The following is a 16542-nucleotide window of genomic DNA, read 5'->3' as shown; positions in this document are numbered from 1 at the left end:
ATTGTTGCGATAATATTTTTTTTAAATAATGATAAATTCAAATAATTTAAAATTTAAAATATTAAAAATATATAACATAATTACAAAATTTAAAATTTCCTTCTAACTTTTTAAATTATGCCCAAATTTATATTCTATATATAAATTTTAAATTATACTTTTTTTTACAAATTATTAATTTATTATATATATTATTTATTAGTAATAATATGAAATCTTAAAATTATTATTATTATTATTATTATTATTATATATATATATATATTCAAAAAATTATATTTAATTTATTAACCAATTTCCCATTTTTTCTCCACCACATTCGTAACCAACCTAGCTCTTTTTAAAGTATTTTTTTTTAAATTAAAATTGAATCTTAATCCAAATTAGGGTTAGTTGTAGATTCTAGTCAAACTTAATTCTCAAAAACCCTAATCATCCTCTATAAAAAATCTTCACATCCTATTTAATATTTTCCACATTCTCTAGAGATTCCCTATAAAAAGCCTTCAAATCATACTATATTTTCCCACAAAACAAATATTTTACTAAAGATTGCAACAAGGTAACATAATTTCTCTAAACCCTAATTAAATCTCAATTCTCAATATCATAATTCTCTATGATCTTACTTATTAATGTGATCTTTATCTCATCTTTTTTATTACTACAATTGTAGATGGTTATGAGCAGAGAAGCAATTCGCAACATTGTAGGAATTATTGGTAATCATCTTCTTTAATTCATTAATTAATTTATTCTTCATTCAAATTTTAATGTAATTTCTTCTTTATTACTATTGTTTTTTCAATCTTTGTAGGGAATGTTATATCTTTCTTCCTTTTTCTGTCTCCATTGTAAGTAATCTCTCTTTTTAGTTTTTGCTTTTCTTACATAAGAATTTAGATATTTATTTTATATTCTTGTAACACTTTGTACATATAAGTTTAATAATTATTATTATAGACCAACATTCTTGCATATATGGAAGGCGAAATCAGTTGAAGAGTTTAAGCCGGATCCTTATCTTGCAACTCTACTCAATTGCGCCATGTGGGTATTCTACGCATTGCCTATGGTTCATCCGGGCAGCACTTTGGTCGGCACCATCAATGGCATAGGATTGTTCATCGAACTCATCTATGTTTTCTTTTATTTCTTCTTCTCCAATCAGAAGAAACGTGTATGTTATGTTTCTCCATTGTACCATCGTTAATTATTTGTTCTACCAATAAAATTTATAACAACCATTAATTTGTATTTCTCTTGCAATTTTTCAGAAGACGATATTAGTGGTGTTTGGGGTTGAATGCTTTTTTGTTGGCATCATAGTCACTATAACCATGTACGCATTTGAAACCACCAAGCGTAGGTCCATGCTAGTTGGAATTGTGTGCGTCGTATTGAACGCTATCATGTATGCATCTCCATTAACCGTCATGGTAAGCATATTAATAATTAATTTTGTAATAATAATAATGTTATTTTTTTATTAATTTAATAATATTAATATTTATGTATGTGACAAATTAATCGATACAGAGACAAGTGATAAGGACAAAGAGCGTGAAATATATGCCCTTTTGGGTTTCATTTGCGAATTCCATTAATGCGGTCATTTGGTTGGCGTATGCTCTCCTTAAATTTGATCTCTATGTTACGGTAAACATATTTTTTAAGAAGAGAAATTACTTTTTTATATATATTAATATTAAACATTTGATTTTGTTGTTACAGATTCCTAATGGTTTGGGAACTTTGTTTGGTGTCATGCAATTGATTCTTTATTTCACATACTACAAATCAGCTAGCATTGAAATGTTGAGCCTCGAAAAAGACAATGAGAACCCAACTGTTATCAAAATGACCAAAGAGAACGATGAGATAGTACCGGTTGAGGTTGAAATGTCCACCAAATAAATTATTTTATTTTTGGATCAATGTTTTTATTTTAGATTTAGCTTTTTTAAGTTTTCAATTATGATGGAGTTGGTGGGTTCTTATTTCATAAATAGATAATGACTAATTAAGTTTTTTTATACCATAATTAAATTTAGTTTTATTATTATTATTGCTATTGCTATTGCTAAATTTAAATTCATATTGTTTTTTATATATTAGCTAAGATTTTGACACTTTTGCCATCTTTTCTGCATAACCCACCAGTTGAGAGAAATTAACCATTAATATACAAAGAACTAAACATTGTTTCAATCATAATTAATTACACAAGAGAATCAATCACTAAGTTAATTTAAAAGTCATCACAAAAGAATACCTAATTCACTACAAATCAAATCCTCTCAACATGCTCAAGAAATCAGTTTGCCTCTCTTTCAGTCTTTCTCTATAGCTAGAATAACCTATTTCAATTCTACTTACTTTGCATCATGTTTAAATCATTACCTGAAGACAAAATAAATATTAGCTAGGAAGGACCACAATAGGATCAAAAAAAGGTTTATCAAATAGCTTCTTATTTGCATACATGGGTCTTTGGCTTCGGCTACATCAGTGGGCGGAGCTAGGATTTGAAATTTATCAAAACTAAAAAAATTTCATAAAATTTGTTCGAGCTAAAATGTTAATAATATCAATTAACAAACAAAATAAACTTAGTTTAGCGACTAACGGGAAAACATAAATAACGACGGTATTTTTCTGTTATTATTGTGATATATAAAAAAAAAATATTTTCAGATACTCGGATGGTAGACCTGGTTAGTAATCTCCTACATAGATCCGTGTTCCTGCTTCTTCCTTGACAAGTAAGGACTTCTCTCCATTTAGATTATATGGATTGGATTTTTATTATTAAAAGTTTATATGAATTGGATTCTTATTATTAAAAGTTTTAAGTTTAAGTTTAAGTTGATTCTTATTATTCATATTTATAAATTTAAAATATAAATATGTGAAAGGAGAATTAAAAATAAAGGTAAGTTTTAATTAGAATAAGAATAGAAAAATATTAATTTTTATTTATTAAGTGAATTAGTGACAGTTAACTTACATAAGAAATAAATTAGTTTGCTCTCATAAATATATCAAATTTAATTCGCAAAATACATTCAAATATATAAATTAATCAAATAATGGTAACCCATCAGCATACATTAAGTTTAAATGTCAATAATTATATAAAAAAATTATTTTTTTTTTCTAAATTAAAGGTGAATTATAAATTTGGGGAGCTATAGTAAATTAGAAATAAACCCAGAATAAAAAATAAAATAAAAGACAATTATATTTCTGGCTGGATTTATATGTGCATGCCCTTATATTAAAAGTACAATAATGTGTCTATTAAGCCGACACTAAATATAGGTTTTAATATTGAGATGGAGAAATTCTCACAAGATAACAAATAATAAATTTTTTAAATAATAAATTAATTAAACTGATTTAGCATAAACAAAAATGGAGTTGAAATCTTCAAATAATTGGATCAAATCATCCCCGCAGACACCGGAGAGCTCTGACTCCCAGTCAACCCATAAACTGGATTTAATTTTTATTTATTTTTATTAAAAAAGAAGAATAATGTTTCTATTTCTTTAAATGGTCAAATATATTTATTATTCTCAGCACCATTGTAGAATTTACTATAAGAAGATTATAAAATATAGTCCTCAACTTTTTAATAATTTGTAATGTAACTCCTGAATTTTGATTACATTATTTCCACTCTTTTAACTTCTTAATTTATTTAAAATATACTCCTATCACAATGAAATCTTAATCTTAGCTGTCTATGTCACTTTACCCTTTTAAGATAAAAAGAAATTTTCAATAAAACCGACACTTAAAGAAATCTTCAACAAAGCTGTAAGCATAAATTAAAGTTTAATATACCCATAAAAGTTTCTGATTCATTATAAAATGATTCTAAATCAATTTAACAAATAATTTATGTAAACTTTAAATTAGTAAATTTTATTATTCTAAATTTAAGATACTAAAATTTTACGATTTTTCATATGGTTTTGATTTTATCGAAGAGGTGGGATCATCTTCTCATAGAAGATCTTACCAACGTTTCGATTGACCTAGAGACGGATGATAAATTTTCTTTTTCTAACTCCCCCGATTTTAAAACTAGTTATGTTTATCATGCGTCTCTCCAAAGAACTCAATCCTTGTTTCCTTGAAAAGAGGTGTTGAAATAAAATAAAAAAAATCATTAAAAATTTTGTATTTTGGTTAGGAAGCTATCAATGAATGAGTCTTAACATTTAACAAACTGAAAAAAAAATCATCTTGCTAGCAGATGCAACATTTGTTTGAAAAGTGAAAAATTTATTGATCATATTCTTCTTCATTGTGACCTTGTCAAGAGCATGCAGACTCTTCTGTAAAACCTCCTTCAATTTCAATAGGATACAACAACAAAAGACGTCGACTTCTAAATCAAATAGATTGAATGAAGTTTTAGTAACAAAATCTCGGATAACTGAAAACCAATTCCCCTTATGATGTGGTGGACAATCTGAAAAGAAATAAATATATGAGTTTTCAAAATGAAAAGTTATAGATACGAGCGTCTCAAAGGATTTATGTTACACGCATTCGCTTCAAAAAAAAAAATTGTAACATATGATATTTTTTTTTTTTTTTGATCTTATTGACATTTAAAAATTTTATGTTGTTTTCTTATTTATTGTTTTTTTTTTGTGATGTTTGAAAGTATTTTGCACTATTTTTAATAAAAAAAAATGACATTTTAAAAAAATAAAATGAATTTATATTATAAAATATATTTATGAGCTAGGTATTAGAGTTAGAGGTGATTAAAGTAGCTCAAGCCATATCTAATTTAAATTGAAAAGGAAAGTTATATACATAAATTATTAATATTTCACTTTTTAGTTACCCTTGATTGATATTTGATACATTAGTTATTGGGTTTATTAAAATGAGTTATTCGAGAAATTTTGAATTAAATAAATTGGGTTAAGACCCAATAGTTAAGGTCAAGCATTCACCCGACAAAGCAGCAATCAAAAAGTAACATTAATCTTAGACCGTTGATTTTATTATAATCTTCTAGAATGTGTGGCCACCAGTGAACGTGCCTTAATCATGCCCTTCATCTCTCTAGGATTAAGAGATTAAATTCAATAAATTAATGTGACTTTTTTGGCCAAATAGCTTCCATACATGGAAATGTGTAAACCTCATACATTTTTAAATTAAATAATTAACCTTCATTATTCTCACCATTAATTAATTAGTAACACTAATAACTCATTATTTATATTTTCATTTCATTATTTTATGTCCCTATTAATCCGTCCATTTCAAATCATTATTTGCCCCCTTAACGGTCATATTAAGTTAAATATTAAGTATTATTTATTATTTTATGTTTAATAAAAAAAATTACACCCATCATCAAAGTTTCTATAAAGTTTATTTATAAATGTTATTAAATTAATAAAAAAAAGAAACATAAAAAGTGTGGTTTAAAACACTAATACATTAGTGTATAAACTCGAGAAAAATCCAAGTAACTATTTTTCTTATTTTGAAAGACATTATTATCATGTTATAATGATAATAATATAAGACGATAATAATTAGAATGTATTGATTCTTAATATCAATCCATATCCATATATTTTAGTGAGATTTCAAGATTCTATCTTTACAAAAAAAAAAAATTATTTTCAAATATTTATTATTATTTTGTTGTGAATGAGTGTTGATGGTTAAAAAAGATCTAAACAAAAATCATTAACAAAAAAGTGATGGTATTTATTATTTAATCAGGATTAAAGATTAGAGATTAGCTAAAAAAAAATGATTATTCAAGATTTTCTTTTTCTTAAGAAATGAATTGGATTCTGTTCACAACCCTCTTTTCTATATGCAAATCTTCTTCTCTCTAACAAAAAAAAAAAAGGAAAAAAATCCCTTCTCTCTTCCCCATCCCTCTACAGTACAGAGAACTGGAAGCTTTCATACTCAGAGCGTTCTCAATCTCTCTCTGTGAGCTCCATTTGGTTTCTGGTGAAGAAAGATAAGAGCTTTGGAACCTATTTCCAGCTCCAACGGTCACTTGTTTTTCTTGTTCTTGAGGATGGTTCCTCTGTTTCTACTGATATTTGTTCTCTGCAACACTCAATTAGCAAATGTGGTTTCTTTGAATGATGAAGGAAATGCACTTTTAGACTTCAAGCGGTCCATTTGGGAAGACCCAGAAGGGTCTCTGCATAACTGGAACAATTCTGATGAAAACCCTTGTTCTTGGAATGGAATCACATGCAACAGGCAAAAAGTCGTCTCTCTTACCATACCAAACAAGAAACTCTCTGGTTTCCTTTCTCCCTCTCTTGGTTCTCTCTCTGAACTCAGACATTTAAACCTAAGGAGCAACAAAATCTCAGGTACCATACCTTCTGACCTCTACAAAGCCTTGGGTCTAAAAAGCTTGGTGCTTTATGGAAATTTCTTATCCGGTTCAATCCCTTCTGAACTTGGTAAGCTCACTTATCTCCAAACTTTAGATTTGTCAGAAAATCTCTTAAATGGGTCACTTCCTGAATCATTGATTCGATGCAAGAAATTGAAGACCCTCGATCTTGGTCGGAACAACTTCACCGGCCCTCTCCCGGATGGATTTGGTGCTAATCTGTCTTTGCTTGAAAACCTTAACCTTTCGTTCAATAGATTTAACAGTCCAATTCCTGATGACTTAGGAAACTTGTCTAATCTTCAAGGAACTGTTGATCTATCACATAATGAGTTTACTGGTTCAATTCCAGCTAGCCTTGGTAATCTTCCTGAAAAAGTGTACATTGATCTAACATACAACAATCTAAGCGGTCCGATACCTCAAACTGGGGCTCTTATAAACCGGGGACCAACAGCTTTTATTGGGAACCCATTTCTATGTGGAGCTCCATTGAAGAACCCTTGTGGGAATTCCTCATCTTATCCTTACTTGCCTGGTTCTTCTCAGGATAACAATGATGGAAGCAATACTAAGATTGCAAAAGGGTTAAGTAAAAGTGCCATTATTGCGATTATATTGGGAGATATTATCGGTGTATGCATCATCGGTTTGCTGTTCTCTTATTGCTATTCGAGATTACGTCAGGGAAGAAGGAAAGGGAAAGGAAAAGGGAAGAAGGAGTGTATGACGTGTTTTCGTAAGGAGGAATCAGAAACATTATCGGAGAATATGGAGCAGCATGATCTTGTTCCTTTGGATATGCATTTGTCGTTTAATCTGGATGAACTGTTGAAGGCTTCGGCTTTTGTGCTGGGGAAGAGTGGGATTGGGATAGTTTATAAGGTTGTTCTTGAAGATGGATTTATACTGGCTGTGAGGAGATTGGGAGAAGGTGGTTCACAATGGTTTAAGGAATTTCAGACTGAAGTTGAAGCAATTGGGAAGATTAAGCATCCTAATATTGTGGCTCTTAGAGCGTATTATTGGTCTGTTGATGAGAAGCTTCTTATTTATGATTTTGTCCCAAATGGCAACTTGGCCAATGCAATTCATGGTATGTTTTCTTTATTTGTTATATGCATGTTCCCCTTTTCTCTGTCATATATCTCGTGTGTCGATGCGGATCCATGTGAGATCACGTTTGGAACCAGAACTTAGTGTGACACAAATTCATAAATTTTATTGATGGTTTGTCATTTGTATCTGGATCCCAAAAATTGTTTCCAAATAGGCATTAGTGCCATCTTACCAATTGATAAATATCTAAAGCTTAACACAATCGAGTAAGATTGAAGATCAAATTATGGGGGAGTAGTTGTTTTGGTGGCACACTTGGGTAGTTTGTTTTTGGGCTTGTTTTGTGTCGAGGAAGGGTTCTTTGTCTTGATTGACGTTTGGTTGTTCTTTGATTCCGATTTTGATGGTTTTTTGGCTTCCATGTGTATTATCCATTCTTCAAGGAGTCTACTTGAGTCTAGGTTTGAGGCTTTTTCTTTTCTTCTCCCCCTGTTCTTGGCATACTTCATGAGATGTTTGTTTGGCTCTATCTTATGAAGCCAACATTTCGTGACAATCTTGTTTGATGTGGGCTTACTTGAAATTATCTGTTTTTTGTTGGAAAACGTATATTTTGACCTAAAAAATGGTTTGTTATAGGTCAAATTACCAAAATATCCTTTATTATTGAATACTTTGAAATGTTATAAACAATAAAGTAGGTGTATTTTAACATTTGTGATTGATAATTTGAATTAATTGATAGAATAAGTGATTGATGATGACACAAGTGTTTTAAACCTAACATCTAACAATCTTGGAATGAATGATTTGAGAATAAGGCTTGTTTGTTTTTTTCTTATTAATTTTTAGGTAAGGCTGGAAATGCATCATTTACTCCACTCCCATGGTTGATAAGGAAGAAAATTATGCAAGGAACAGCAAAAGGTTTGGTTTATCTGCATGAGTTTAGCCCCAAAAAGTACGTCCATGGAGACATTAAACCGAGCAATATATTGCTCGATTCAAACATGGACCCTAGAATATCCGACTTTGGACTAGGGCGGTTGGCCAACATAACAGGAGTAATAACCCCGACTTTGGCCACAACAAACGATGGCCCAACCTTGCGCCCAAATAATATCACGAGTTCTTGTTATCGATCCCCAGAAGCTATGAAAACGCTTAAACCTTCTCAAAAGTGGGACGTGTATTCGTATGGTGTGATCTTGTTGGAAATGATAAGCGGAAAGTCAGGGATCATTCAAGTTGGGAAGAAAGAGATGAATCTGGTTAACTGGTTTGAGCTTTGCATTGAAGAGAAGAGACCTATTTCGGACGTTCTTGATCCGTATCTGGCTCATGATGATGACAAGGAAGAGGAGATTGTTGAGGTTTTGAAAATCGCAATGGCGTGTATACAGAGCAGCCCGGAGAGGAGACCTTCCATGAGGAACGTTAGTGAAGCTTTGGAAAGACTTTCCATTTCCAAAGATTGACTATAAGTGATTTAGAATTTGTTTATTCTCATTTGTGTAAGGAAAAACAAAATGTTTTAGGTAGAATCATGTGTAATCAATATTATTCTTAACTAAAAGTTTATGACATTACCATAAGTTTGTTTTTCTATGTTGTTTTATGTTTGAGCAAATTATATTCTCTATTTCTGACTGTTAAGGTTTATCAATTTTTTTTAGTAATTAAATGAGACCTAGCATGCACCTTTGAAAGACCAATTCAACCTAACTTATACAAAAATCAAATTTATCTATGTTAATTGAAAATTAAGGACTCCATAAAATTTAATCGGAAATATTTTCAGTTTCGTGTAATCCTAACTATATAGATTATTTCATGGTATTCATTTCAACTTTATGCTTTTAATAAAAAAAAAACTTTAGCTTTTCTCTTTAATTTATCATGATATTTGAGCCTCCATTTATTGATTTTCTTTGTTTACCAAAACTTATAATTTACCGCTTTCGATATTTCTGTGATGGTCCGTACAACTCTAGATTTGGTGTTGAAGTCTATCATAGTCATTGATATTTTTCGTTTTCGCTTTTATTTTGATTAGTTGTTACTTTACCTGATTTTGCTTGGAGATTTGTATTCGTGTTGCTTTATTTGTGTTGTCGTTATTATATTTTGGAAATTCGTATTTGTTAATGTTGTTTTCATTATGTCTGATTTCGTAAAGATAATTCGCTTCAGTCCATTAGTGTTCAATTAGACGACAAAAATTATACATATGGGAGTTATGTTATGAAAAATATTCTACGGAGAAAATCTATATGGAATTATATAATAGGTGTGCAGATCAAACCTGCAATGATAATTTGATTAATTATGAGACTTTGGTTGATACTTGGTAGATAAATAACTCGAAAATAATTACGTGGATTAACAATTATGTTATTCATTATATATTGTCACGGGCTTGGTCTTTTCTCCAACGAACCGTGCGGCACTAGTTATTATCTTCGTAAGATCAATAACTAGTCAGCCTTTCTCAATGCAACACTTGAATCAACACAAGAACTTTTAGAGAGAGAAAGTAATTATATTAATAAAATACTTGATTCTTTACAAAGGTATACCTCAAAGGTATTTATAGGGTTAATCCCAACTATTACATTAATTACCCAACTACCTCATTAATGATGTGCTAGCCAACCACCACAATAATGAGTTACTATCCAACTACCACCCTAATAACCAACCACTACATTAAATGACTCACAAGGCTTTCTAGAATGTTCTTTGGGTTGGGCCTTAATGGATGATTAAGCCTCTTGGGTTAGCTGGTCAAGGGAGCCATGACATTCTCCCCCACTCAATCTGGCGACGTCCTCGTCGCGTCCTCCTTATAACTACGAATGACGTCTTTCAAGTTCCATAGTACTAATTCGTGTTCCCAACTGGCTTCACTTTCCGGTAGTCCCTTCCACTTTACAAAGTATTCGACATAACTTGGATGGGTACCCCTCCTCGGTATGACCCGATGTGCCAATATCTCTTCGGCTTCTTTCTCGGGTACGGTAGTGATTGCCGTGGGAGCTCGTTTTGACTCACTTCTACTTGGATCTTCTTTGTCTTCATGATAAGGTTTTAGTAAACTTACATGGAATACGGGATGCATCTCCAGATGCGTCGGTAATTTTAAGCGATAGGCCAACTTTCCAATCCGTTTCTCCACGATGAAAGGGCCTTCATACCGCCTCACCAGTCCCTTGTGAACTTGCGAAAAGCGTCTCCCTTGATGGAAGAGGAGTTTTACCATCACTTGGTCTCCTTCTTCGAACTCCAAGTGCATTCTCTTCTTGTCCGCCCATTTCTTCATTCTTTTGGCGGCCTTGGCGAGGTGGGCTCGTACTATGTCAGTTTCCTCATGCCATCCTTTGGCGAACTTAAAGGCCGTAGGACTTGGGCCTTTGTATCCCATCGCCAAAGTGTGTGGAGTTAAGGGTTGTTGACCTGTAGTTATCTCAAAGGGACTTCCCCCTGTTGATTCACTTTTTTGCAGATTGTATGAAAATTGGGCTATGTCAAGCAACTTTGTCCAGTCTTTTTGGTTGGCGCTCACGTAGTGCCTTAAGAACAACTCAAGTAAGGCGTTCACCCTTTCTGTTTGTCCGTCGGTTTGCGGGTGAAAGCTAGTTGAGAAGTTGAGTTCGGATCCCATAAGCTTGAACAACTCCATCCAAAACCTTCCAGTGAAGCGAGTATCACGGTCGCTCACAATGGATTTTGGAATGCCCCAATATTTCATCACATACTTGAAAAATGATCGAGCTGCATCTTCAGCTGTGAACTTTGTCGTCATGGGGATGAACACTCCGTATTTGCTAAATCGATCCACCACAACCATTATGTTGCTACACCCATCAGACTTGGGTAGGCAAGTGATGAAGTCCATGGAAATGCTTTCCCAAGGTCTCTCCGGGGTTGGCAATGGCTCTAGCAATCCCGCAGTCTTTTGTTGATCCACCTTATCTTGTTGACACACAAGACACGTTTTAACATAGACTTCAATGTCGTCTCTCATCTGAGGCCAATAATACCCACGTTCTACTAGCGCCAATGTACGATGTGTTCCTGGATGTCCAGCCCATCTTGAGTCGTGACACTCCTTTAGAATGACTTTCCTTAATCCTTCCCACCTTGGTACATAGATTATATCTCCTTTGGTAATGAGTATTCCATCTCTTATCCAAAATTGGCGAGTCTTCCCTTTTTCTGCCAATTCTTTTAAACTCTTGGCTTGTGGGTCGTGCTCTATTCCTTCCTTGATTTGATCTACTAAAGGAAAATTAGCACTTGTGATTGCGTCTAACTCTGCCTTCCTACTCAGGGCGTCTGCTACCAAGTTGGCTTTTCCCGGTTTATACTCCATAATGAAGTCGAACTCTGCGAGAAAAGCTTGCCACCTTGCTTGTTTTGGAGTCAACTTCTTTTGAGTGAGGAAATAGCTTGTTGCCACATTGTCGGTCTTCACGACGAACGTAGCCCCCAACAAGTAGTGTCTCCATGTTCGCAAGCAATGGACAACCGCAGTCATCTCCTTTTCTTGGACGGTGTACCGACGTTCCGCATCATTGAGCTTGCGACTCTCATAAGCGACGGGGTGTCCCTCTTGCATCAACACTCCACCAAGGGCGAAATCTGAGGCATCTGTGTGGATTTCGTAAGCCATGGTGTGGTTTGGTAGTACCAACACGAGTTCCTCCATCAATGCCTGTTTTAGCTTCTCAAATGCTTCGCTGCATCTCGTATCCCAATTCCACGACTTATTCTTTTTTAATAGGTCCGTTAATGGGGATGCGATCGATGAGTACACCTTTATAAACTTCCGATAGTAATTGATAAGGCCGAGGAAAGATCGCAGCTCAGTAACCTTCCTCGGTGGTTTCCACTCTTCAATGGTCCATCCGGAGTTGGCCCCTTCCCACGATATGCCCCAAGAACATCACTTCTGGCCTTGCGAATTCACACTTCTCTTTCTTAACGAACAACTCATTTTCCCTTAATACCTGGAAAACTTGTTGTAAGTGTTGTAGATGATCCTCCAATGTTCTGCTATATATGATAATATCGTCTAGGTACACCACAACGAACTTGTCCAGGAAAGCTTGGAAGACTCGATTCATCAAGGTACAGAATGTAGCAGAAGCATTCGTCAAACCAAAAGGCATAACTAAGAACTCAAAAGATCCATACCTCGTAACACATGCGGTTTTGGGCTCGTCTCCCTCCGCTATTCTTACTTGGTAGTATCCCGACCGTAGATCCAATTTTGTGAACCACTTCGCATCACCAAGTTGGTCGAACAAGTCAGCAATCAACGGGATAGGGTACTTGTTCTTTATCGTCAACTTGTTGAGAGCTCGGTAATTAATGCACATTCGAAGCGACCCATCTTGCTTCTTTTGGAAAAGTACCGGTGCTCCATAAGGTGCTTTGGACGGCTTGATATAGCCCGCGTCCAACAACTCCTTTAATTGCTTCCTTAGTTCCTCCAATTCGGGAGGTGCCATGCGATAAGGGACCGCTGCTGGTGGTTTAGTACCTTCGGCTAACTCTATTTTGTGATCCACCTCTCTCTTCGGAGGGAGTTTCTTTGGCAACTCAGCGGGCATTACATCTTGAAATATTTCTAGAACCTTCGTGACTTCTAGAGGTGTCTTCTCTTGGGACACGCTTTTCTCATCTTCCTTCAGGCTAACAAGGAATGTTGGACAAGCTTTCTTCATGCCTTTTGAGAGTTGCATGGCAGAAAGCTGTCTAGCTTCTATCTTGCATTCCCTTGTTAAAGGAATCATGCAAGTATTGTCTTGCTCTAGAATGCACATAGTATTTGCAAAAGGAAGTGGGAAAGCATTTACCTTGTCTAGAAAATCTATGCCAAGGACCATTTTGTGATCGTCCATGTCAACAATGGAAAAATCTAAGACTCCAGTCCATTCTCCCAAGTTGACCCTTACGTCACGAGCAACGCCATATGTCGCACTTGGTGCCGAATTGACCGCTTTCAGCCACCCCTTCTCTTTGGTGTAATCGATCCCCAATCTTCCCGCCTCTTTTGCCTCTAGGAAGTTACTGTTGGCTCCCGTGTCCAATAAAGCTTTAACCGTGTGGTTTCCCACTTTCGTTTCTACGAACAATCGTCCCATCTTCGCGGACTTTGGTTCTTCGAACTTGGCTTTAATAGAACTGAGGAGATGTAGCGAGGGAAATTGGATGAAATGACCCCCCAAATAAGGCTATTTGCATCCGTGGTCACCAGATAATTGAAATTGATCTGGTGACCACTTAATTTTTTTTGGACGAAATTACCCTTTTCGCGTAACGCGAAGGGACTTCGCGTTTCGCGAAGTGAGACTCTGTGAAAAGTCCAGAATACCCTTACTATATAATAAAATCCGGCCATCTTTTTTCATTTCTTTTCTTCTTCTTCTCTCTCTTCCCTTCCTCTTTTCTCCTCCTTCTCTCTAATCTCGCCGGCGACGGAGTTCAACGGCGGCACTCAATGAGCTCCACGACGAGCACAAGCACTGTAACAATTGGTAAGTTTATGTATTTCAAGTTTATTGTTGTTCATTTATGCATTTTCGAATCACTGCGTTGTTTAGGGTTTCATCTGATGATACTTCCCGTTTCGCGAAGTACTTCCCGTTTCGCGAAGTACTTCCCGTTTCGCTAAGTACTTCCCGTTTCGCTAAGTACTTCCCGTTTCGCTAAGTACTTCCCGTTTCGCGAAGGGTTTCCATTTCACAGTATTAATTATCCCGTTTCCAATTTATCTTGCAGCCGAAGTTTTCGTTTTCTATAATGGAGAGTGGAAAGTTGATGCTAATGGAATATGGTTTTTTGATGCCTCTTCAATCAAAACATTGGATTTACCCCAAAGTACTCGTTATGCTGAATTAATTGATAAACTCCATGAAAGACTTCAAGTGCAGAAATCTACCTATGATTTAGTGCTGCAAGTGAAGTATGATATTCCGAATATCACAAATCCTAAACCCGTTTTTATTGAAGATGATGAGGATCTGAACATATATTTATCACGCTTGATTTTGGGTAGAACTGTGTCACCATTGTTTGTGTCTGTAGTAGAGAAGTCACAATTTACTAAAGAAAAGATACCACTACTTACCTACCCAACTCAAGAAAGTATTCTCCCACAATTTACTCAGAAAATTGTACCAGAAGCTTTACCCTCGGAGGTCTTTGTTGAAAGTAATGAAGCCGGAGATAACTCTTTGCCTCACATCCCACTTACTCAGGACTTGCATGCATCGTTACCTACACCGCATAGTGCGAGAAGAGCATCAACGGGTACACCTACTAGTGCAAGAAGATCATCATTTGGTACACCAAGTAGTGCAAGAAGGTCATCATTTGGTACACCATCGACAGACATATCACCCACAGACATATCACCGACAGACATATCACCGACAGACATATCACCGACAGACCCCTCATTTGCGTTGGCGTTAACTACTGAAACTGTATTGGAAGTCGGTGCCTTCTTTGAAAATAAAAAAGAACTACAACTGATGCTATATAAATATGCGATGGCTAATCATTTTGAATTCAAGGTGGAGAAGTCAAGAAAACATCTTTGGTATGTGAAATGTTTGGATGAGAAATGCAAGTGGAGATTGCGTGCCGTGAAAGGTAAATTATCTGAGATGTTTGAGATCCGGAAATTCGACCAACAACACTCATGCTCAGTTCTATCTAGGCCAGAGAAAAAAATGCAAACACCAGCATGGGTTATTGGGCAGTGCGTGAAGAGTAAGTATATGGACCATCACCATAATCACTTGCCTAAGAAAATAATTGAAGACATGCAGGCAACTTATGGGGTAAATTTGACTTATAATAAGGCTTGGAGGGCTAGGGAAATGGCATTAGTGGCGGTGCGAGGAACGGTTGAGGATTCATATGAAAAATTACCCTCATACTTATACATGTTGGAGAAGCATAATCCTGGTACCATAACAGACATCCAAACAGACGAGTTCGGGCACTTCAAGTATATGTTCATGTCCCTAGGCCTCTCTATTAGGGGTTTCAAAGCATTTTGTCGTCCCGTATTGTGTGTTGATGCCAGTTTTCTTAAGCACAAGGTGGGAGGTCAACTATTGGTGGCTATTGCATTAGATGCTAATGAACAATTATATCCTGTCGCATTCGGAGTTGTTGATTCAGAGAATAATAACTCTTGGACTTATTTTATGCAAAAATTGAGAGAAGCAATTGGATTAGTTGATGATCTCGTCTTCGTATCCGATAGACACCCAAGCATCGCCAATGCCTTATGTGCTGTTTTTCCAGAAGCATACCACGGTGCGTGCACATATCACATAAAGATGAATATCAACGCGAAATTCAAAACTGATAATTGTCATATGGAGTTTGATATGGCTTCTCGTGCGTACACCGTCCACGAATTCAATCGTTTTTTTTGACAAGATAAGGGTTAAAGATAATAGGATTGCTGCCTATTTGGAAGAAATTGGATTTCAAAGATGGAGTAGAGCATTTTTCCCCGGTAAGCGATACAATCAACTAACAAGCAATTATGCTGAGAGTTTTAATAGTCAGAGCAGGGAAGCCAGAAAGTACCCCATTTCCTCAATGGCGGAGTATTTAAGAGTGACAATACAAGGTTGGTTTAATGAGAGAAGAGAAAGAGCGTCCAACCACCGAGAAGTGTTATCTCCAACATATGAAAAGTGGTTACGTGAGGGATTCGAGAAGGCTAGATTCTATACAGTATCATCGCTTAACCGATTCGAGTTTTATGTGCATGACAATCAGTCTCATTTTAAAGTCAATTTGAAAGACATGAACTGCACTTGTAGGGTATTTGAAGTTTCTGGTCTTCCTTGTACTCATGCAATGGCTGCTGTCCGTCACCGCAATTTGGTTTGTTATGACTTTTGTTCAAGGTATTATTCAGCTCACATGTTCAATCTATTTAACCAATTGTTTAATCGTTTTATTTTCCATTCTTACAGATATTACACAACTGAATCTTGGATGAATGCATATGCGGAGACATGTTACCCTGCTGG

At 35.1% G+C, this 16542-nt stretch overlaps 2 protein-coding genes across 2 annotated transcripts; both read left to right on the top strand.

Moving 5' to 3' along the window:
* The first annotated feature begins 676 nt into the window (after positions 1-676).
* On the top strand, positions 677-1917 carry LOC124909823 (bidirectional sugar transporter SWEET5-like). The gene is made up of 6 exons (XM_047450457.1): positions 677-722; positions 818-854; positions 964-1180; positions 1278-1439; positions 1540-1659; positions 1735-1917. The coding sequence occupies exons 1-6, from the start codon at positions 677-679 to the stop codon at positions 1915-1917; spliced, it is 765 nt and encodes a 254-aa protein (XP_047306413.1).
* A 3980-nt stretch (positions 1918-5897) lies between these two features.
* On the top strand, positions 5898-9101 carry LOC124945185 (receptor protein kinase-like protein ZAR1). Its single transcript, XM_047485573.1, has 2 exons — positions 5898-7508; positions 8324-9101. The coding sequence occupies exons 1-2, from the start codon at positions 6080-6082 to the stop codon at positions 8947-8949; spliced, it is 2055 nt and encodes a 684-aa protein (XP_047341529.1). The 5' UTR covers positions 5898-6079; the 3' UTR covers positions 8950-9101.
* Positions 9102-16542: the final 7441 nt, after the last annotated feature.

This window comes from Impatiens glandulifera, chromosome 7 (assembly GCF_907164915.1).
Source record: "Impatiens glandulifera chromosome 7, dImpGla2.1, whole genome shotgun sequence".
Classification (NCBI taxonomy): domain Eukaryota; kingdom Viridiplantae; phylum Streptophyta; class Magnoliopsida; order Ericales; family Balsaminaceae; genus Impatiens; species Impatiens glandulifera.
The sequence above is the reverse complement of the archived record's forward strand: the minus strand, read 5'-3'. Positions and strand labels throughout refer to the sequence as shown.

What these genes read in the sequence shown, in the direction of transcription:
- LOC124909823 (XM_047450457.1), top strand. Translation starts at nt 677, where the DNA reads ATGGTTATGAGCAGAGAAGCAATTCGCAACATTGTAGGAATTATTG. An exon ending in CATCTCCATTAACCGTCATG is followed by an intron (nt 1,440 to 1,539) that starts GTAAGCATATTA and finishes TAATCGATACAG; the next exon opens with AGACAAGTGATAAGGACAAA. An exon ending in AATTTGATCTCTATGTTACG is followed by an intron (nt 1,660 to 1,734) that starts GTAAACATATTT and finishes TTGTTGTTACAG; the next exon opens with ATTCCTAATGGTTTGGGAAC.
- LOC124945185 (XM_047485573.1), top strand. Translation starts at nt 6,080, where the DNA reads ATGGTTCCTCTGTTTCTACTGATATTTGTTCTCTGCAACACTCAATTA. An exon ending in CTTGGCCAATGCAATTCATG is followed by an intron (nt 7,509 to 8,323) that starts GTATGTTTTCTT and finishes ATTAATTTTTAG; the next exon opens with GTAAGGCTGGAAATGCATCA.